Here is a 23,753-nt window from a genome sequence, read left to right as displayed (position 1 = left end):
AACAAAACCTCACTTCGTTATTGATCCATTTGCTGCAGGAAATTTTGAAGCAGCAGTGGCTTCCAACTGCTATATACCACCCACCACTGTGTGTAGGAGAGAGCATCCCAGGACCGTTTCCACACTGACGGCCTATTTCCATGCTGTTCACATAATTCATTGAAATGAAAGGTTCTGACAAGGAAGCATCATTATTATTCAGTACACACATCACGCACACGCACACACACACACACACACATACACACACACACACTCACACACAGGTTACTCAAGGATGGAGAGACAGTGCTTGCAAGAGAGAGAAGGTGGCATATGTAAGAGAAACAAGATGAGAGACAATCAGAACCACATACATTGCTTCTCTCTCTCTCTATCTCTTGTGCATGCAGCACACACCCACCCACCCACCCACACACAACACACACACACACACACACACACACACACACACACACACACACACACAAACACAGTTTTACATAGTTTTACATTTACACCCAGGCACATGCTGTTGCTTTTAAGATTTAACATTAAGAGCTCATTATGCTCAGTGAAGTGTAGCTGTTGTCAAGTTTACACATTTTGATTTGCCAGGAGAACATCTCTGTAACCCTGTTGCTGTGTGGGACATCAATAGCTGGATTTCCATTATGATGTATTGCTACTATTTACCTAATTTTTGGGAATTAGTTAAGAGAAAATTGGTATGCCGTGCACTTATGTTTTGCAAATATTGTGAGTACATTCATCGGTATATGCAGTAGGTGACTCATAAATTCCAATCAGATATCACTTAACACAGCAGCAACAGACAAGGCCATCTGAGCAACGTGAACAAAGTGATGATGTAATTACAGTACAGTACAGTCATACTCAAAGGTAAATTGTGCAACTGTATGTGCAGATGCACTGTCACTGCTACAGTTGTGCATGTTGTGGTGAGGCAGGTTATTGGTCTGTAATTTGATGGGATAGGTCCCTTAATGATCAGGACTGTCCTGCCCTGGGTTAGCCACTCTGAGTTTGTCCCATTCCTTCGCAGCTGGTTCATCCGTGCCGCAAGGCGTTCATGGAGTGCAGTTAGCTTCTTCCAGTACGTGTGGATCATATTGGAGCACGGTGCTGTCCAGCTCTTCATCTTTGACACTCTGTCTTGGATGTCTGCCATTGAGATGGTTACTGATTCTTGTTCTCTGAAGTCTCTGTGGTCAGTTCTCAGGTCCACTAGCAATTGTACATCGGTGTTGTGTGATGCTTCTCTTTCCCATATGCCCTTCCAGTGCTTTTCCATCTCAGCTATTGGTGGGCCTGGTTGGATTTTATTCCCCTGTCACTGAGACTACCCTTTGGCTGGGTCGTTAGAGAACATCTCGTTTATTCTCCTAACCTCTACCTCCTTGGGGCTCATGTCATGCTTCCAGCGATTATCATCACAACGGTCAGAAATGGCGTTATTGTACAGTGTTATGACCTAAGGAGTCACCTTGACTACATACAAAATCAAAAGAGCAGTATCCCACATTATGCTGCTCTTTCCATTTCCCTGAGGCTGAGGGAATGAGCCACTGAGCTGGTGCTATGTTAAAATATCCAATAACATTAGCAGCTCTTATGTGCACTGTCAATGTGACAGTCACCATCATGTCAATGACAACACTGTGTGTGTGTATCTGTGTGTGTGTGTGTGTGTGTGTGTGTGTGTGTGTGTGTGTGTGTGTGTGGGTGGTAGTGTGTGTGTGTGTGGATGGGTGGGTGCGTGCGTACATTCGTGCATTTGTCAAAGAGATGCAGCTTGTAAGGTTTGGGTGCAGATGCTGTTAGTTGGCTATTTTCTTTCTCCAGATTCATATACTTGGAGCGGGAAGTGGTAGACTTGAATAATGACATCCTTTTACATTGTAAAAGGGAACCAAGAATAGAGTGTGCCTGTGACTCAGGATTTATAATCAGGGCTTCAGTGGTTAGACTGGCTACAATTTTGTGTGATTTTATTTAGATGTCTGACCTTTCTTATCACTCAGTTTCCAGTCTCAGTATGAACCTGAGCAGTATAAACAAGAACAGACAATGGATAGGTAAATTAAGGCTAATTAACTCAAATACCCTGCTTCACACAGCAAATGGTGCTAGGTATGTTGCAAATAATAATAAGCAACATGGCAGCTATTGAAGTGGGAGGAGAAGCAGGTTTAGCTTGGTGTTGGAAAGGCTGGAACAAAACCAAAGCCTTTTGTTACTGGAACCATGGCTACATGAATACCTTAACCATTAAACACATGCAGTACCTTACATAATCAAGGAAATATACAGTGTCACTTTCTAGTCTCAGGGCTGACACAGTTAGGGTCAGATGCCTGGCTCATGGACACTTCAACTATGGATGTGAAAGGAGACCACATCTCTAATTAGCCTGATAACTACATCACTTTCTTTTTTTCTACATTCTATGCATCTCTTGTTCTTGATGTGCACCTATTAGTATTTAAAGGTCATCACTAGGTGTACCTTCCTTCATATGAGAATACTCTGTATAGAATCATGAATTGTGCCTGCTATGCTCTCTTGCTATACATTCAGTGTGTCCTGCCACAAAATGGTCAGTTAAAGTGGATGCTGAGGTAGGGTGACGTGGACATGGAAAAACGTGTTAATTACTTGTTAAAACTTGTTATTTGTCTTGCATTACAAATTTTAATTTATAAAATAAGGGAATGAATACATAAAGAGGACGACCTCACTCCCCAAGTATCCCTAAAAACAAGAATAGGTCCACGTCAAAAGTATATTATAAACTAAAGCTCAACTAAATGACAGTTTCACAATTATTATAATCATTCTTAGTGTTATTATCTATGTGTACTATACCTCTTGGACAATGACAGCTGGGATTGGTTCCAGCTCCCCTGTGGCCTGATACAGATAATTATCTACATTCCTAGTAGCCAAGAGAAGCTCTTGTTGTATTTTTATTCATGACAGGGCATGAAAATAAAATAAGATCAAACGAGCAAACATAATAGGGTCTTCGCCCGGAGTAACTCCGGGCTCAGGCCCTAACTAGTAGTTTCTTCAGGAGGATGTTGGTGGGTTGGTGACATTCTGAATTCTTTTGCTTTGGTATAAAAATGTCCTGTGACCTCTGTGACTGTCCTCCAGCACCTGGTGAACAGGGCCACCAGTCTGAAACATGCCGTGCCCTCTTTTGTATCTCCAGCAGAATTATTTATGAAATACATTATGACAGAATGTCAATGTCTGACAATCAATGCTCCACTGATGTCAATACTGAAACACTGTCAGTACACTTGATGCTTTTTCCATCATACATCCATCCATTATCTACCGCTTATCCTGTTAAGGGTCACGGGGGGGGGGGGGCTGTAGCCTAACCCAGCAGCCTTCAGTCGAGAGGCCGGGTACACCCTGGACTGGTCGCCAGTCCATCGCAGGGCCAAATCATATACCAACCATTCACACCCACAGCCACACGTATAGTCAATTTAGAGTATCTGATTAACCTAGTCCCCTTCTCTGGGAGGAAGCCAGTGTACCCAGAGAGAATCCATGTAGGCACAGGGAAAACATGTAAACTCCACGCAGAAAGATCCCGTTCTCGAGCCAGGGCTCGAACCCGGAACCTACATGCAGTGAGGCAACAGTGCTAACCACTGCACCACCATGCCACCTCCCTTGGGGCCTTTTTATGTGAAAATAAAAGAATCAATGTATTCTCTAGTAATGCAGTAATGCTGACTGAGCACATCAACAATATCCAGAATTATGGATCACACAGATTAGGAGGCTGTCTGATGTGTCAGTGTTTACAAGGGCATCAGCAAAGTGACTTTTACTGTGATTAGAAACTATATAAAACAGTGAGAGTATAAGAGTCATCTGCTGACTGAAAGATATATACATAGTTCAAAGCATTATAGTAACTGGACTTTTAATGGGGTATTTCAGGAACTTTGTGTGTGTGTGTGTGTGTGTGTGTTTGTGTGTGTGTGTGTGTGTGGGTGGGAGTTAAGAGATAGAAACCCTCCTATGTGGGAGAGTGGAGTGGCTCAAGAGGATTCCAGGAACAATACCTGAAACCTCAGTCCAGAAGAGCACAGTCCTAGGAACAGCTAAGGAACAGCTAAAATACTATTTATCTACTGCCCAAAATTTTTCAATATAATTGAACTTCAGTTTGACAAAACTCCTTAACTGTCAGCCAATGCAGCCTAAGGCCAGACTGCAGTGGCACAGCCTGCACAGGCTTCATCATCTGCTCAATGCAGCAGTGCTTGCTATAATGCACACTGAGACCTGGTAGCAAGCCCCGCAAGCTAAAATGTGATAATCCAATGTATAAGAGCTAAATATGCAAGGTTGTATAAGCTTTTGTTCTGATGTGTTCAAAATATCAAGAATAAGAAAATTTAGTTTGTATGCATCAAAATTGAACATTTGTGTGCCCATTGTCAGCTGAACTAATAACTGTCACATCACATGCTAATGTCATGTTGTCAGCTTGCTTGCAGAGAGCACCTGAAGGTTAAGTGATTAATTTGTAAGATCAAGCTATATCTGCTCTCTCTGTCTGTCTCTCTCTCTCTCTCTCTCTCTCTCTCACACACACACACACACACACACACACACACACACACACACACACACACACACACAAACAAATGGCATCCTTGACAGACCTTTGTCAACAGAAGAAACGTGGCTGGAAATAGTTGCTGCAAGCGCTTGTCTCTGATTGCAAAGACATCATCTTAATTATGGCTGTGTGATGATGTGTGTTTTGCTTGCAGTCGAATCACAGTGAACAGAGAAGGCAATTTGTTCAGCTGGAGCCCCTGTTGTGTTGATAAGCCAGTCAGACAAACACTCACTCACTCACTCTCTCTCTCTCTCTCTCTCTCTCTCTCTCTCTCTCGCTCTGTCACTCTGGCCTGCTGCCAACTCAGCTCAGTGAGTCTCCAGATCCAGACTGAATCTGGCTGCAGAACAGCTGAGCCAGCCTCAACTGTCCCCAAGCTCCAGTAGTTTCTGCCCTCAGTCTCATCCATATCTGCAATGTATTGTTGTCAGTATTGGATTTGACCGAATCATTCTGTTTATATTCACATCAAGGTGGTGTAATTATGCTGTTAATTCAGTGTTATTTAGTTATTGAACACCATGGGCCAAGGAAGAATCAGACATTTTTGGGCAGTATTTTATGGCAAAATATGATATTTTTCTGTGAATTTATATTTCCCTTCTTCTTTTCCCTTCATTTTTTTTGTTTTCATAGGAAATATTACTGTGACCTTTCTGGATATTTCTTTGTAAATTTTGGATGAAATGGTGAACTTTGAGACCAGCGGTCAAAGAGCTGAGCTGAGCTGAATCATGGCAGCTGAATTCTGGTACAGGTGTGTGGTAGGATATATGCATTATCCTTTTGAGTTGCAACTTGAAACATATTCATGGCCAGTAGATATTGGTGAAACTAGCATAGCCTTTACCTGCACTGTAAATTCATATGAGTAATCATTTAATGACTTAAAGCATTATTTACTATCTAATGGGATGCTGAGTAGGATTGGACTGGACCAATGCAGAGTAGCCTCATACAAATGTCATGGCATATTTCCTTCATAGAGTGGTCATAAATGAGTTAATTATTTCTGCAATTGTGACTTTTGGAGTTGGTTAGTCATTATTTTGAGTAAACGTGAACTCTCTGTGTTAACTGTCAACAAACCTGAAATATTTTAGTACTGCCTCACAGCCATGTCTGCTTGTTGATTGCACAGACACAGCAGAGCTGTCAACTCCTCAGTTCAAAGTCACTTAAAGTCCTTTGATTAATCTGCATCTGTCACTAACCAATATGGTGAATCTGACATACAGTATAATTGAACAGATTGGCACAACTGAAAGACACAAGATGCATTGGTTTTCTGTTGATACAAGTCACTTCACTGCAATTGTTCAAATAGTATCTGTAATATTGAGAATTCAACAACAGGACTGGTTGCACTCCTGCTGTCTGTGTTGTGTAATTCACTCGTTTGAGAAATTTTCAGTGGCTCAAAAGGAATGCAGTCTAATGAAGACATTACACCAAGCTGCTCTGAGCAATGTTGACAGGTTCTCCTACAGGCACAGTAATCAGCTGTTTGCAGACATGATCTCCACCCATAAATGAGGCCAACTCTGAGCAAAGATTAAAAATGAGAACATTTTGCAGCTAACTAATTTGTTCTGTTTTAGCTTTAAACACACAGACACACATCCATCTGTCCATCCATCCTCTACCGCTTATCCTGTTAATTGTTGCAGGGGGAGCTGGAGCCTATCCCAACTGGCTTCAGGCGAGAGGCGGGGTACACCCTGGACAGGTTGCTAGTCCGTCGCAGGGCCAACACATATAGACAGAGAACCATTTGCTTTCACAGCCATGCCTACAGTCAATTTAGAGTATCTGATGAACCAAGTACCCTCTTGCATGTCTTTGGACTGTGGGAGGAGGCCGAAGTACCCGGAGAGAACCCATGCAGGCACAGGGAGAACATGCAAACTCCACACAGACCCCATGCTAGAACTGGGGTTCAAACTTGAACGTTGTGCTGTGAGGTGACAATGCCAACCACTGCACCACTGTGCCGCCCACACACCCATTTCTACAGCTACTGTTATGGAACAAGGTGGTGGAAGGCAGACCCAATAGCAGACGGAGAATGGGAGGGTGCATAAAAGAGGTTTATTGAAGAGACAGGTGGCTTGAGACGGGGAGACTTGAGATGGGAAGGCTGGTGATATGAGGCTGATGACTTCAGACCAAAGACATGTGACTGGCGGCTTGAGACTGGAGGTGTGTGACTGGCGGCTTGAGACTGGAGGTGTGTGACTGGCGGCTTGAGACTGGAGGCGTGTGACTGGTGGCTTGAGACGTGAGACCAGAGACTGGAGACCAGAGACCAGAGACCAGAGACTGGGGGCTGGGGGCTTGAGACTTGTGATAACACAACAACTACGAACAACAATGACCCAACACCGAACAGGGGAAAACACCGAGGTTAAATACAGGAGGGAAACAAGGCACAGGTGTGGTAATCAACCAGGTGAGACACTTAAGTTAATCACAGGAGGGAGGACAGGAAGACAGGACAAGACTCCAAAATAAGACAGGAAATGACTAAACTAAAACCAGAGACACAGGACAGGGATTGTGACAGCTACAGCCTTATAGTCAAATATGATATATTTTATACATATGTATATATATATATATGTGTGTGTGTGTGTGTGTGTGTGTGTGTGTGTGTGTGTGTGTGTGTGTGTGTGTGTGTGTGTGTGTGTGTGTGTGTGTTTGTGTGTATGTATGTATATCCAGTATGTATGTGTGTATATATATATGTGGACTATAAGGCACACTTAAAATATATGTGTGTGTGACTTGAAGTTGGACGGGCATAATGTGGAAGTAAAATGAATAGGAATTGATTTCAAATTGCTACATTGATTTATTTGAGCCTTAGATTAATCTTTAGCATTTGTCACAATCAGGATAACACTCAGTCTTTGTCCTGAGTACATAATTGTTTTGAATAAAATAAACATAAAATGAGAAAAGAGAGAGAGGGTGTGTTTGTGTAACAGGAGTAGTCTTATTTCATTGCAGGCCAGATTATGGTTAAGTTTATCAATGTGTAAATTAATTGACAGTGTGACTGTGGACTTTGGGATATGCAGTCCTTCCTGTTTTTTTTTTTTTTTTTTTTTTTAATAAAGCACGGTTTCTTTTAAATCAGTCTTCAATGCAATGCATGGTCCGACTGATAGAAAATAAAACAGAGTTTGATTCAGCTCTGTCTATGTACCAGGCATGTTGAGCTATGGCACTTTGCTTATTGGTCATTATTAGAGCCGGATCGATGGAAGAAGAAATCCTAAAAAGTGTACAAATAGCAATGAAAGAAGCACTTTCCTGTGTACAGCAAAGTCTTGCCACACCAACTCACCAACAAGGATACCTGTCTATCTTCTGTGTGCTTCAGAGACAGCCACAGCGAGCTATCCTTCTCAGCTCTATATATGTATTTGGGGGGAGGGAGTCTTGTGTGACTGGCAGGCTAGCTGCCTATCAGAGATTGTGGTGGAACACAGACACCCAGTGAGGACTTTCCCTCATCGTAAAAGGATGTTTTTTCTTCACCTAAGCATGGATAATGACTTGTTCATTACTCTGCCTCATCACAACCACTATATTCATACTTGTTTCATGGGAGTATTCAACTTATCCTTGTTGTACTGTAACTGCCCTGAGCCCCAATTATGGATAATTCCGCCCTTGAAAACCATCCTTTACAAACAAATTTGCTGGAAACCTCATCTTTTTACAACATGAAGCTATATGTATGTGCACTTTGAGTTGAAATGAATGGCCTAGGTGAGTGTGACAGATGTCTCAGTAGTTAGACTGTGCCTGGTTTCAATAAATTGAACAAGGTTTGCAGTTGATTGGCTCCCATTCGGGAGTAGACTTAGATGGTAATGATGTCCCACTTTGAGGCTGACTCAGTCCTTCCTCTCACTTCCTGGTAGATGTTTTAAAATGCCATTTGTATAAACAATACTTACCATCCATCTGTTAAAAAGAACAAATCCCTATACAGCTATATATATGGTACACAGCCAGAGCCAACTGTTAAGAACCTAATACTCTCATCCCGAAAATTCAATATTGTCTTTCTGCCATCTCCATCCAACATTCAGAATCAAATAACAGATTTTAGGTGCCCATATTGAGTAATGGTATTCATCACTGCAGAGAATGTATCTCCTTGTGCTCTGCAGTGGTCTGGCTTCCTTTTCAAACATGATGCAGATATCCAGGAATGCCCTCACATCCTCTCCTGCAGCAGTGGGTCAAGGCTGAGATTCAGCACTGGACAGCTCTCTGAGCCTGTTCTACTGCTGAATACTAAGTACCTGCTGGACAGCTGATGGAGTGCTCACACGTACATAATGGTTGCTATAGTTACCCTTAGCCCTTGCATTTGTCCAGCTCTACTTTGCACAGAAGAATTCCAATTTTTTTTTCTTTTTCAGACAATTCAGTGGTTCTTTCCACCTGCATGAAAATTAGATGTTGCATACAAGAGGCTATCCGAATAACATTCAGATTTATTTTGCAGATAGATATTTGTACTTTTCTCTCCAGTTAGGGCTGATACGCAGACGGTTCCACTAAACAGCTTGTCAATTCAACAAGAACAGGTCTGTAACCTTGACTTTGGAGTTAACGTTTATCTGTAAACTTGTCCAAGGGTAGGGTCCCGACTGAGCATGAGTTAATGCAATTTTTAGGGCCTGAACCTGAAGGTACTTCAGGCGAAGACCCTACTATGTTTGCTCGGCAGAGCAACACATTAGCAGCACTAAAAACACTACAAACACACACTAAACAGTGTCGCAGCCCCCCCCCCCCCAACACCCATGAGGCAACTCGGCCAGACGGCCCGGAGCCGGTTTTCACATACACACCCATTCAAAACCTGGTACTGGACTGTTCTTGCTGTCAATGAGCGCGCGAAATATGCGCATAACGCACATCATGTAATTTCACCCCCTGAACATGCATGAAATTCACTGAAATTCGGCACAATTGTCCGGTCTGGCTAAACATTCACTAATCAAAAAGAAAAACACCACAAAAGTATATAGCGCCACCTAGGGACCCACACAACTACAAGATAATTTTTGATAATTTGGAGCACTATAACTCCTCCCACGAATGTCCCACAAACATGGGACCAACACCGTTGGACTCTCATTAAGATGCAAAATTCATACACTCTGACCTCTCACCGATCTACAACAGAATGTCCACTAATTGGAAAACACTGTCAAAATGAGGACTTTTTTTACTCCCCCAACAAAATCTATCTCCTCCTAGGGCATTAATGCTATCGCTTCCAAACTTTCACACATTAATCACACAACTCTGCTCTTCAAAAATATGTAAAGGTTTTTATATGAATTGCTCGGTTTGGATTTTATAAGCCGTCAAAGTGGGGGACACACGTTTCACGCTTACAATGGAAGTCTATGGGGAGACCGTGTCCTCTCAGGGTACATACTGTCAAACAAACGCTTCTCACGTCTACACCATACATCCCACAGCTTTTTAAAAACACATCACTGCATTCCTGACAAAAATCCCTACAAAAATATGGTATTATGTGTCCCTCTTGACCAACGTATGCCGACTTCTTCAGCTTTTCCACACTACAATTCTGTTGATTTTCCTCTGCTCTCCACTCTAGCACAGCTCAAAGACAGAGCAGTGGGGGAGGGGTTCTTAAAGGGCCAGCTCTCAGCTCTGCTCTCACTCTCTGATCAGACTCAGGCTTCTAACTCCTAAACTACAAGGCCCAGGGATTTGACCAAGACGCCGTTGGATTCAGGCCGGTGTCAAGGACGCGGCCACAGGCCGCGCAGGGGCTCAGGCCCTAACAACGCTGCTTGCAGCTTTAATTACATTTAAATTTGTACCTATATACATTTTTATAAAAACACAGGTAAACCCGATACAAAACACTTTTTCCTCTTTTTCCACTGCCAGGAGATGACTATGTCGGATTTAAAATTGAAAAACATACTTTTTCAAACTCCTCCTAAGGTGTATATCCGATAAGCCCAAAACCTTGCACATATGATCTACAGATACTCGGGACTTAAGCCATCAAACGATAATTTATCAAATTAAAACTGAAAGAGTTATAACCATCGTACTTCCTTTACATTGAAGTCAAAATAAAAACAATGTTATGGGTCCAGAAATTTACATGTATGCAGCACTCCACTGTGACCCCATGCAGAGCATGTATGACACTATTGAAACATCTCTCCTGCTCTGTCTGGGGATTTGCCAGGGGCGTAATGTAGTTCTCGTCCAGAAGATAGCCTTTGACACCTAAATGAATTACATTGAATTGTTAGATCTATGTGTTCAGCAATTAAAATAATAATTGTGTGCGTTACAACAATGAAAAGACTCTGACTATGCAGTGAGCCCTCTGGTGACACTACTGTTACGTTGCTGCTTTGAAAAATGAACAAGTCCTGCATGCCTTCAGGCCACTGGGCTACCATATTCAGAATACTCATTCTGGCATTACTGATTACTTGAACATTAGCTTAGTGTTAAGTTTTGCAATTGATGTATGCATAATCATTCATGGATGGTGGCTTCAGATGCACACAGTTATAATCAATTGCTCTAATCAATTTTGGAAACTCTGTTATCTCATAATATTCCCTTTTAATCACAGTTTGCTGAGCATCATGATATGGGAATTGAATATACTCAGCAGAGAGGGAACGGATCCCCCTCAAAACTGCTGGCATAGTTTGTCTTAGTAACGGCTAGACTATTTCAGGCCTTTCACCTGTCTCCCACTGAAAGGCCAAAAACCCCAAGGTGGATAGCCCCTTCACTGGCACAGGAATGGTGTTGGAGCACTGGGTTTCTCTCCTTAATTGGGGTTCTAGGATATGCCATAACCCCAGGAGGAGATGCTTCCTCCCACAGTCTAAAGACATGCAAGAGGGGACTTAGTTAATTGGATACTCTAAATTGACCGTAGGTGTGGCTGTGAGAGTGAATTGCTGTCTATATGTGTTGTCCGTGCGATGGACCACCAACCTGTCCAGGGTGAACCCTGCCTTTCGCCCGAAAGTAGCTGGGACAGGGTCCAGCCCCCTGCAGCCCTTAACAGGGTAAGCAGTAGAAAATTATGGCTGGATCGATGGATGGATGAATGTTAGCTAGTATTTTGCTGCCAAGTTTTTTTGGTTGGACACCATCATTCCAGTAGAAAGAGAGACAGTTCCTAATCAGATTAAAATTATTGATAAAACCAAAGTTGTGGACTACGCAGGAAGCCAGCTGTTTAACCTGAGGATCCTGCTAAATGTGGCCCTGCATGGGAATGAATTTGGAGATAAAAAGGCTTTGCACAGCAATTTAAAAAGCTAGAGACTGATAAAATACTTTATGAGTTCAGAGCACCACTAGTCACACTGTTGTCTCAAAATGCGTTTGATATTGTTTGTAGTTGATGGGAGAGACTGCAGCAGCCCCAGGAGTCTAGCTAGAATTACCCAGACTGTAGCTACAGAGAATTTTTTTGACAGCATTGAAGAAATGGATGTTCCAAGGTAAGGAGTCTCCCACCATTAATGTGGTTGGAGCAGAAAGGGGCCTGGAAATGGATGCTGAGTTTGGCTGCTGAATTAGGAATGGCCAGATCTATATTTAGTGATCAGAACTGGGCAGTGGTACCTAAGGTAGGGGCTAAGGTAGGGAAGCCCAACAGAGAGGCTGAGAACAGCTTCCCCCAAGATCATGCACATTATAGTGCCATCAAGGTGCTGAGATAGTTTTACAGTGGGCTTTTCAAGTAACTGAGCACTAGCAGGGCTATCCACTGCTGGCAAAGAATGGGCTTCAAACAAGGAGTAATATAGACCCAAATGCAGCACATAAGACTTTGGTTAAGGAAAATGCAAAAAAACTGAATTAACAATATAGGAATGGTAAATGGAATTAATTTATATAGCTCTTTTCTACCTTAACGGCACTCAAAGTGCTTTACAGTGTCATCTCATTCACCCATGCTGCCCACTAGCTTGGCTGATGCAGTAGCACGTCCACCACATAATAGGAGCGAGTGAGAGGGGAAGGAACTGAAAACAAAAATCAGACCAAAAAAAAAAAGGAACAAGATATACAACAAAAATCCTCTTCTAAAAAATGAGGCCACAACAAACAAAAAAAATCCTCTTACAAAAAACAGCTAAGGAAAAATCAGCATCAAAGGGAAGGCAGGAGGCAGAAACAGGAGCAGGCAGAGTTGGCAACAATCAACAAAAAGACAGTTTTTCATTGATCACATTGCCTTTGACAGTATACCACCCAAGATTCTTCTATGGTATGATGTATCAGTGTCAGAGTTACCATGTTTGCTAATGCTCTTGATGTTTAGTTATCAGCTTAGTATCCTGATGGGTTGTAAGGCAGAAAAACTTCTGTCCTTTTTATGAACTGTAAATTGTAAATTCGACTCGTTTCAAAATTCAAATAGAAAGTGAAATGCCCAGAGTCTTAAAGGTCCCACCACCTGTTCCAGCAATATTTGTTGGCATTGTAATCAATAGTCTATTTACATGAACTTACTATGGTAACATTGCTGTCCAGTATAAAAGAAACATGGACATGATTGACTAAAACAGAAAGGTGGTGTTCTGTCTGTTAAAAGCACCTGTAGATGTAACATGATGGTATCAGTGGAGGGTGATTCACTCCTTATGTTGATATAAACAACTCAATATAACCTATAAAAAACATGATTGCTACTGTAGTTTCAGGTGTTTGTACATGAAAACATGTATATTTGTTACGGCCTCTAAGAAGACAAACACCAGGCTCAAGAGACCGATCATATGAAAGAAAAAGGGGATGCCATGACAAACTGGTTTCCATCGGCAGAATAATTTATTGAGACTCAAATAAACAAACAAAAAGGACCGGAGACCGTGGCCAAAAGAAACAAAAGAGGAGATAGACGACTGAGCCAGCCATGCAATAGACCGTCGCCTCAGTCCAATCCCCATAAAACTACCTAACCAAAACTCACCTACTGAACCACAAAAGCGAAATAACAGGACGACCAATAATCCCCAGTCAAACTAAAACAACAAAGACCCACACGCTAAACGTGCCGGTTTAAGGTGTTTGCTGTTGACATATGTGCGCAATAATATTCCCTCATGCCTCCTACAGACCGTGAGATTGTAGTAACGTTATAAATTCAGTTTCAGCCACACTGTGTAACATCCATTTAAAGAGTTGTGCAAGACTTCAACATAGACTGTGCATTGATACCTCCTCCTGAAGTGCAGGCTGCAGCACAAGTCAGTTAGAAGTAATTGTGACATTTCCTACTTTTTTTTGTAGATGTGGGTCATAGCAGTTGTCACATGGTGAGATGGGGATCTTAGGTTTCTGACACTGACAGACATTTGTCCCAGGCTGACTAGAGATATTGTCATGTTTAGTCATCTTTTGTCTGAGACAGGCCAGAATTGCAGTGTATACCCAGCTTAATGGGTGTCCAAATTTTCACAAATAAATGTTGACGCCCACATATGTGAAAACATCAGCCACCACCTCCTCTCTGGCCTGTTTAACCTCTGATGGCTTTGATTGATGCCCGATGCTTCCTAATATAAAAATAAGATGTAATGTCCATATCCCTGGATGAGAAGCGCTCACTTCCCCCAATTTGAAATGCATGTGCCACTAAAATAGCAACATGCCAAGTCCTGGTGCAACCTGGGCTTTAAAGGGAATGGCATGTCATTGCCTCCACCTTGAGGTGGTTCGTCCACATTTTTAGTACCGTATATTGAGGAGAGCTGATGTTATGACATGCCCATGACAGCATCCTGCTACAGAGACTAGACCATGATATTGGGATTAAAGGAACTGCCCTAAAATGGTTTAAATCCTCCTTATCAGATAGGTTTCAGTTTGTTAATGTTAATAATGACTATTCAGAGTATAGCAGAGTTACATATGGTGTACCACAGGGTTCAGTTTTAGGACCGATTCTCTTCACTCTTTACATGCTCCCATTAGGTGACATAATACGGAAGCACTCGATCAACTTCCACTGTTATGCGGACGACACACAACTTTACTTGTCGATGGAGCCAGACGACACAAGCCAGTTTACTAATCTGCAAGACTGCCTGAAAGACATTAAATCCTGGATGTCTTCTAACTTCTTAATGCTAAATTCTGATAAAACTGAGGTCATTGTGTTTGGACCTAAACACCTCAGGGACACACTCTTGAATCGGATCACTACTCTAGATGGTATCACCCTGACCCCGAGTACAACTGCAAGGAACCTTGGGGTCATTTTTGACCAGGACATTTCCTTCAGCTCCCACATAAAGCATGTGACTAGGACTGCCTTCTTCAATCTGCAAAGTATCGCTAAGATTAGGAATATCCTTTCCCAGAGTGATGCTGAGAAACTGGTGCATGCATTTGTCACTTCTAGGCTGGACTACTGCAACTCTCCTGTCAGGATGTCCTAAATACTCTCTAAAGAGTCTCCAGCTAGTCCAGAACGCTGCAGCGAGGGTTTTGACAGGAGTTAAGAAGAGAGAACACATCTCTCCCACTTTAGCTTCTCTCCACTGGCTTCCTGTAGGATCTAGAATCGACTTCAAAATCCTTCTGCTGACTTATAAGGCTCTCAATGATAAAGCCCCATCCTATTTGAAAGAGCTCATTAGTCCCTGCTGTCCCACCAGAGCACTCCGCTCCCAGAATGCAGGTCTTTTAGTGATTCCCAGTATCTCTAAAAACAGACTGGGAGGTAGAGCCTTTAGTTACCGGGCTCCTCTACTGTGGAACCAGCTCTCTCCATGGGTCAGAGAGGCAGACACTTTAACTACGTTTAAGTCCAGGCTTAAGACTTTCCTTTATGACAGAGCCTTCAGTTAGGACTGGTTCAGGTAGCTCTGAACCATTGATAGCTATGCTGCTATAGGCTTAGACTGCTGGGGGACACATCAGGTTACATGGAGCCCTTCCCTCCTCTCCTCTCCTCTCCTCTCCTCTCCTCTCCCCCTCTCTCCTCCTCTCCTCCCCGCACATTTTTGGAACTGTCATTACCATTACTTGTTACACTTTGCAGTTTGGCCTTGGTGTCTCGCAGTCTCTCTGTGTTTCCACAGATCCACCACAGCTCCAACTGCCGCCTGCATCACCCCCCACCCCCCCTCCCTCTTATTCCCTACTGTTACACCGGCCTGTGCTCCCCTTCCATGAACCAGTCTGCCATCCAGTCCCCCATCAAGCTGGCTTGCTCTCCCTGCCTCCCCTTCCAGAAGCTTCCTTCTTCAACTGTTATTAACATTTCCATGTTTCCCACATTTTGTATTGTAAAATGTTTTCTTCTCTGTAACAACATCTACAGCACATCTGTCCATCCTGGGTGAGGGATCCCTCCTCTGTTGCTCACCCTGAGGTTTCTCAGATTTTTCCCTGTTAAAAGGGTTTTCTATGGAGTTTTTCCTCAGTCGATGTGAGGGTCTAAGGGCAGAGGATGTTGTTATGATGCCATGTGAAGCCCTTTGAGACAAACTGTTTGTGAAAACGGGCTCTACAAATAAAATTGCCTTGCCTTGCCCATTTGAATAGTGCAGGAACAGGATTAAGCTTATCACCACATCTAATGTAGCTCCTGTGCTCAACAGAACTAAGACCACAGGGATAACTAATGTGGTAGATAAAGTGGGAAGTATTGCATGTGACGACACCACAGACTTTGACAGGTCCACCACTGTGGGGGAGAAAGTATGATTTACATCTCATGGTGTAGTCACTCAGTGCAATAAAATACAATAGGCTGTTCAATCTCAAACTGTGGACCTTAAACATAGTTAATTTACCATTACAGCATAGTAAGTATTGGCTATTATATAAGAGTTATTTTCCATCGGGCACAAATTATATCTAAAAACTGTAGTCTGAATGAATGAATACTTGCTTCATCACCTGTTCACCACACCAAAGACATACATCAGTAACATCCATGTGTCCGGTCCCATCCCTACCTGTGGCTGTGTTAGAGGGTCTGTCTGCAGGTTGCTGTCACTGCACACCTGGGCACATGTACTGTCCATAGCTTCTCCTACATTGACAGTTTAACCTTTTAGGGATGGCAGGGAGTGGTTCAGAAGTGAAGTTATCCCAACTGGTTATAGGGGCAAAGCTATTGACAACAAGCATTTCCCATTTGAACTCTGGGGTGACACTGATTTGATGTGTGAAATACATGGACTCATGGATGAACAAAAATGTCCTACTTTTAAATACTGACCAAAAAGATATTAATGTTTCAGGTTCAAATGCAAAAGATACAGGATATTACTTCATTGCAGGTTCTCGCTCAATTATGTCAGGTCCATGACAGAAGCACCTGTCATGTCTGCGTATCTGCCTCTGCCACCTCCATATTTCTGTACATTTGTTCACTAGCAAAGACCACTTCAGTATTTTTAAATAAGACGTAATTTATGTAGGTTGGTAAAGGTTCTGGAAGGGGAAACATAAAGGTCATGAGCGAGGGGTGACTGGACTTTGAGGGGATGAATGGGGGTGAGGCTGGACATGGTGACATCAGATTGTAGTGGGAGTGATTTAAGCAAAAACAGACTTATGATTGAATCCCCGTCTAAAAGAAATTATAGAACTACTAATACTGCAACATAGCTGAGTCCTGCAGGGGTTTCACAAAGATGACTTGATGAACCATGGACACTTATCAACACGTATATAAACAAGAGGCGTAGAACTTAGTTCAAAACTGTTTAGGTCAGGCTAGTACAATAATTAACTGTGACTTTTTAAATTGAAAACTGAAAACTACTCATGAAGGTGTGATGAAATAACAATTTCCTGAGTAATTTATCATATATTCATGTAATTTTTTCTGTAATCTCTATCAAACTGTCTTATTGTTATTTGCATGGTTACAGTAGTTTTATTTTTTGTTTTGTTTATTTTTTCCTCTGTCTGTGTGTATATGTATATCTTTCTTTGTAATTATATTGTTCAAAAGAGATGATAGTGAGAGTAAGATAGGACAGGAACTTAATATTTATAGCAGGCTAAAGTTGCTCACACAAATGATATAATACATCCATTGACCTCATTGCTTGGTACCCCATTTAAAATGTCATGTCAAGGAACATGAACAAGTCAAGGAAACATAGCTTCTTTCAAACCAGTACATCAGATCATACCAGACAAAATGGAAGTCAGTGGTGGACATGTTTTGTTTGATGTTGTAGGATGATGAGATTGTGTTATGGAATCAGAATGTTTGGAATAAACACACTTCCGTGTCCTCCCAATCCTTTTGCAGACACATTGAGAACTGGTCTGGTCTACAGATGTTGAGAGATGTGGACATGGAGCTCTACACCGGCTTGCAGAGGCTGTAAGTAGTCCCAACTATCATATATTGCTACTGCCATAAGTAAGACATTATTAAACATTATTCCACCAGCTTCAAACACTCTAGATAGCTGGAAATCTGTAAGTGTCCAAAAAATCCCATATGTTGTTGTTGTGCCTCACCCACAGACTCTAGACAAAGAGGCCTACATTTGAACAGAGGCTGTTTTTGGGCCTACTTGAACATTCCCGAGCCTAAATAATATGTGTTGCAAGCTGGTGAAGGCAAAAGAACCAGCTAAGTGGCACCCCCAACGTGCATGCGCCCCAGCTGATAAGGCACTCCCCAAAATTCCACAACTCTCATTGGAAATCCGTCACAGTTTGTCCGGAAACGTGAGGTCACCTCAGGCAACACAGAGACCCCAGAAACGAATCCTCTTCTGACGTGGACCCTTGTTACGGACAGCGAACCTGTTGCTGATAGAAGTGCCTGAGTGTTAAAGACACACAGTATAGCCTGGCCCGAGACCACAAAGTGACACTCTCACCCGGATGCAAAACATGGTCGTCAAAAAAGCCCTACTCGTTTCAAGAAGAAGAAGGATAACCAGGACCTCGCTTCTTTAAAGCTGATCCCTAATTCCCAGGGAGTGAGCCAGAATTGGACAACTAACCGGACACTAGCCATCCTGCTGGGAAGACACAGTAGCCGCCGAGAGCCGCTAACCGATGCCATCTCGCCTACAAAAAGGACACAGAGGAAGGACCAAACTCATCACCTGCACAAGAGTAAGAGGCTTGTAGGTCTGGGCAAATTTTAGTGTTAAGAGTGTTTTGAACTGTTTGCTTTGTTGTTATATGGACTGCCACGTCCGCTGCTGCTGTTAACAATATTGTTAAAATATTCTTTGTGTTGTTGTTACCACTGTTTGCTTGTGTAACCACACTTAACTTAAACTGTGATTTGATCCATCTGAAGTGGATCAAACTTGTGTTTGCTGAAAGCTCTGCCTCCCACTCTACTTTTAGAAACTCTAGGAACCACAAGTAACCCTGTATCCTGGGAGCAAAGGGCTCTACTTGGATAATAGGGGACTATGAGCCCAGTCAAATATGAAGGTGCCTAATTGTTGAGGACTTTGTATGTTGGAAGGAGAATTTTAAATTCTATTCTGAATTTGATAGGGAGCCAATGCAGAGAAGCCAGTACAGGAGAGACATGGTCTCTTCTACCAGTTCTTGTCAACACGCAGGCAGCAGTGTTTTCGGGCAGCTGGAGAGTCTTTAGGGATTTACTGGTGAAGCCTGATAGTAGGGAATTGTAGTAATCCAGCCTGGAAGAGACAAAAGCATGGACTAGTTTTTCTGCATTTGGTTGAGAAAGGATGTACCTGATCTTAGCAATGTTAGGCAAATGAGATAAAGCAGTTCTAGAAATTTGCTCAATGTGGGAGTTAAAGGACAGATCCTGATCAAAGACAACTCCTAGGTTCCTTACGGTCGTGCTGGGGGCCAGGGTGATGCCATCCAGGGTAACTATCTCATTAGATAGGGTGTTTCTAAGGTGTTTTGAGCCCAGCACAATAACTTCAGTTTTGTCAAAGTTTAATAAAAAGAAATTATGGGTCATCCATGTTTTTATCTCCTTTAGACAGGCGTCCAGTTTAGTCAGCTGCTTTGTTTCATGTGAATGCATTGATAAGTGCAGCTGTCTATAGTCTGCATAACAGTAAAAAGAATTTGAGTGTTTCCTTATCATGTGACCTAGAGGAAGCAGATAAAGGGTGAAGAGGACTGGTCCAAGCAGTGGAACACCATAGCTGACTGTATTGGTTTCAGAGGGATAATCATGAGTGAGTATGAATTGAGATCGACCTAGTAAATATGACCTGAACCAGTTTGGTGCAGTTCCTTTAATGCCAATTACATGTTCCGGTGGTTGTAGAAGGATATGGTGGTCAATGATATCAAATGCAGCACTGTAATCTAATAGGACCAGCACAGAGACCAGTCCCTCATCTGATGCCAGTCGGAGGTTGACAACTTTGATTAGTGCTGTTTCTGTGCTATGATGAATCCTGAAACCTGACTGGAAATCCTCTAATAGGCTGTTGCTATGGAGAAAGTCACAGAGCTGTTTAGCAACTGCTTTCGCCAGAATCTTGGAGAGAAAAGGAAGATTTGATATTGGTCTGTAGTTGGCCAAAACTTCTGGATCCAGGGTTGCTTTTTTTGTTTTTTTGAGAAGGGATTTAATTACTGCCACTTTAAAGGACTGTGGAAAGTAACCAGATAACAGTGACACATTGATCATATCTAAGATAGAGGTGCTAACTAGGGGTCGAGAGTCTTTAAGCAGCTTAGTTAGGATGGGATGTAGAAGACAAGTGGATGGTTTAGAGGAGGAAATTATTGTACTAAGCTCATGAAGGCTAATGGGAGAAAAACTATCAAAGTGTATGTCTGGTCCTACAGCTGCTGCTAAGGTTTCTGGGGTTATAGGTACCATGTTGTCAGCTGATGGCAGGAGGAGAAGAATGTTCTCTCTATTATGTATAATTTTGTCATTAAAGAAGTCTTTACTACCCAGGGAAACAGGAATACTTGGTTCAATAGAGCTGTGGCTCTCTGTCAGTCTGGCCACAGTACTGAAGAGGAACCTGGAGTTGTTTCTCTGATCCTCGATTAGTGCCGAGTAGTAGGTTGCTCTAGTTTTACAAAGGGCTTTTTTTTATCGCTTTTAAGGCTGTATCACCTGACTATATGTGACTCCTCCAGTTTGGAGAAGAACCATTTCCAATTTCTGAGTTTTTTGTTTAAGCTGTCTGGTGTTGGAATTGTATCAAGGTGCTTGTTTCCTTGGATTCGTAGTTTTCTTTTTTAATGGGGCAATAGAGTCTAAAGTTGTTAGTAAGGTGCCTGCTGCACTATTGATACAATGATCATTTTGGAAGGGACTAAGGTTGACAACAGTGTCCTCTGTTATAACAGGACATGACACTGAATTTAGCGCCAGTGGAATCTCTTCCTTAAATCTAGCTACGGCCTGACGGAACAAACATCTGGAAACTACGGTTTTACTCAATGGAGTGTAGTTGATTAGTAAAAACTTGAAAGTGATTAATTGATGGTCTGATAAAAGCGCATTCTATGGACATACAACTAGATGTTCGGCTTCAATTCCATTTGTTAGGATGAGGTCAAGGGTGTGGTTATGACAGTGAGTGGGTTCATGTTTAGAGTGATGAAAACCAATTGAGTCTCAAAGAAATATAAATGCAGTACCCAGACTGTCGTTATCAACATCCACATGAATATTGAATTCACCCACAATAATGAATTTATCTGTTTTGAGAACTAAACTGGATATAAACTCTGAGAATTCAGATAAGAATTCACAGTAAGGACCAGGAGGGCGGTACACAATAATTAATAAGAGCGGCTGTATTGTTTTCCAGGCTGGATGAGACAAACTGAGAATCAGGCTTTCAAATGAATTGAAACTTATTTTGGGTTTTGGATTTATTACTAAACGTCTGTCAAAAATGGCAGCAACTCCACCTCCTCGGCCAGAGCCTCAAGGAATATGAGTATTAATGTGACTAGGAGGAGTGGATTCGTAAAGACTAACATACTCATCATCACGTGGCCAGGTTTAAGTGAGACAGAGCAGGTCAATACAGTTGACAGAAATTAATTCATTCACTAATTCAGTTTTTTGCATCAGAGATCTGATATTTAATAGTTCACTTCTAATTTTTATATTCCTTTAGGATAATTCAGTGGTTTTGTTAATTATGATTAGGTTTTTCTGTGTGACTCCTCTGCAAGAAGAATCTGAGTGAATAAACTAATGTGGTCGAGACAGACACAGTCTCTATAAGGCATTGGATGGGTAACTGCCCTAATGGACGCGCAGAGAACTGTGTAAGACGGCAGCTCTGTTTCCTGGTCAGAACTCTGGGTTGTCAGGGTTTTGGTTCTATTACAAACTGGGCCATATTTCTGGAAATGACAGCAGCTCCGTCCAATGTGGGATGAATGCCATCTCTCCTAATCACAGTAGGTCTCCCCCAGAAAGTTTTCCAATTATCTATGAAGCCCACTAGGACACCACCTTGACAGCCAGCGGTTGAACGATGACATGCGGCTAAACATGTTGTTGATGGTCTGATTAGGCAGGGGACCAGAGAACACTACAGTGTCTTCCATTGTCTTCGCAAATGTACACACCTACTCAATATAAATTTTTGTGACCTCCGACTAGCATAGTCATTTGTCATTATTGCTGATATGAACAACAATTTTATCCTATTTACGTTTACTTTTAACCTGCAGTTTTAAATTTGACTCGATGTCGCCCCTGGACTACACTTGACTGTGGTCGCCAGTATCGTTAATTTCACATTTCTCAGAATGGAACTTCCAAATACCAGAGTTGTTTTCTTAGTGGATGTATTGCTGAGTGGGAGAAGCCATTAGAAATACTGCTCCTTGAACTCGATCGGCAGAGAATTGCTGCTGAATATCTCTACCTCTTCCTTTCAAATGAAAGCACACATACACAGACAATCTCACATACCGTCCCAGAGAGTTTAAATCTCCTGATCAGTCAGCTCAGCTGCCCTCCTTCCGGGTGACCCTAGGTGACGTGCCTGTGACGAGTCATGCCCGCCATCTTGCTCTGCCTCCCCTCAGGCATATGCATGCACACGCACACACACAGACACACACACACACACACACACACACACACACACACACACACACACACACACACACACACACACACACACACACTTGTATTCTGTTATTAGTTGTAATGTATGGTAGGATTTATTGGACAGAAGTGTTAATTGAAGATTGAATTTTACTGATGTTAATAAATCTTGCTGTATTTTAAAGAGAAGTTGTCCGAGTGTATTTGCTTGTATATTGTGATAAAAGCTGGTTGTCAAAGTCAGTGCTGACCTCCTCACCTTCTGTTCACTCTAGAAATACCAGCATTTTACAAATATTGACATTTCTGAATGAACACCCTTTGAGACAACATTTACTGTTTGGTTATTGGTCTGGATTGTCCGGTGGTGCCCCATTTTATTGATAATCTCTATTAATAAGCTTTATAAATTTTTTTTTTTAAGAATAATTCATGATCATATTTGATGATCATTAATTATAATTTATAACCAAATTTCACTCCTGCACACAACATTGTTAAAGGGACAGCCACGTTATGTAACCCTAAGGGATAGCACTATTCATTTCTGGTGTGAACATACAAATTTCATTTTTAAAGTCACATAACATTATTGATGCTTGTCTGTGAAATCTAAAAATCACTTGTCTAGGAATCCATAGTAGCAGATTTGGTAAAATATCCATCCATCCATCCATCCATCCATTTTTAACTGCTTATACTGTTAAAGGTTGCAGGGGCTGGAGCATATCCAAGCTGCCTTCAAGTGAGAGGCAGGGTTCACCCTGGACAGGTTGCCAGTCCATTGCAGGACCAGCACATACAGACAGACAACAATTCAGTCTCACAGCCACACCTACAGTCCATTTAGAGAATCCAATTAACCTCGTCCCCTTTTGCATGTCTTTGGACTGTGGGAGGAAGCTGGAGTACCCAGTGAGAACCCAAGCAGGCACAGAGAGAACATGCAAACTCCACACAGAAACACCCCATGCTCAAACCCAGAAACTTCTTGCT

General features: G+C 42.2%; 1 protein-coding gene across 4 annotated transcripts in view; it reads left to right on the top strand.

Moving 5' to 3' along the window:
- The window catches only part of LOC147258413 (NT-3 growth factor receptor-like), a 156,954-nt gene that overhangs the window by 5,727 nt on the left and 127,474 nt on the right, over positions 1–23,753 (top strand). For 3 of the 4 annotated variants that reach the window (XM_086208289.1, XM_086208288.1, XM_086208287.1), the window contains exon 2: positions 18,003–18,077. In XM_086208289.1, the coding sequence (XP_086064415.1) occupies positions 18,003–18,077 (75 nt within the window). Of the gene's footprint in view, positions 1–18,002; positions 18,078–18,680; positions 18,827–23,753 lie in introns of those variants that run through there. The other variant, XM_086208290.1, reaches the window with a different exon arrangement.

This window comes from Aulostomus chinensis, chromosome 7 (genome assembly GCF_037954235.1).
Source record: "Aulostomus chinensis isolate RoL2024-O1b breed Wild chromosome 7, RoL_Achi_v1.0, whole genome shotgun sequence".
NCBI classification, from domain to species: domain Eukaryota; kingdom Metazoa; phylum Chordata; class Actinopteri; order Syngnathiformes; family Aulostomidae; genus Aulostomus; species Aulostomus chinensis.
This window is presented reverse-complemented; position numbering and strand designations above follow the sequence as displayed.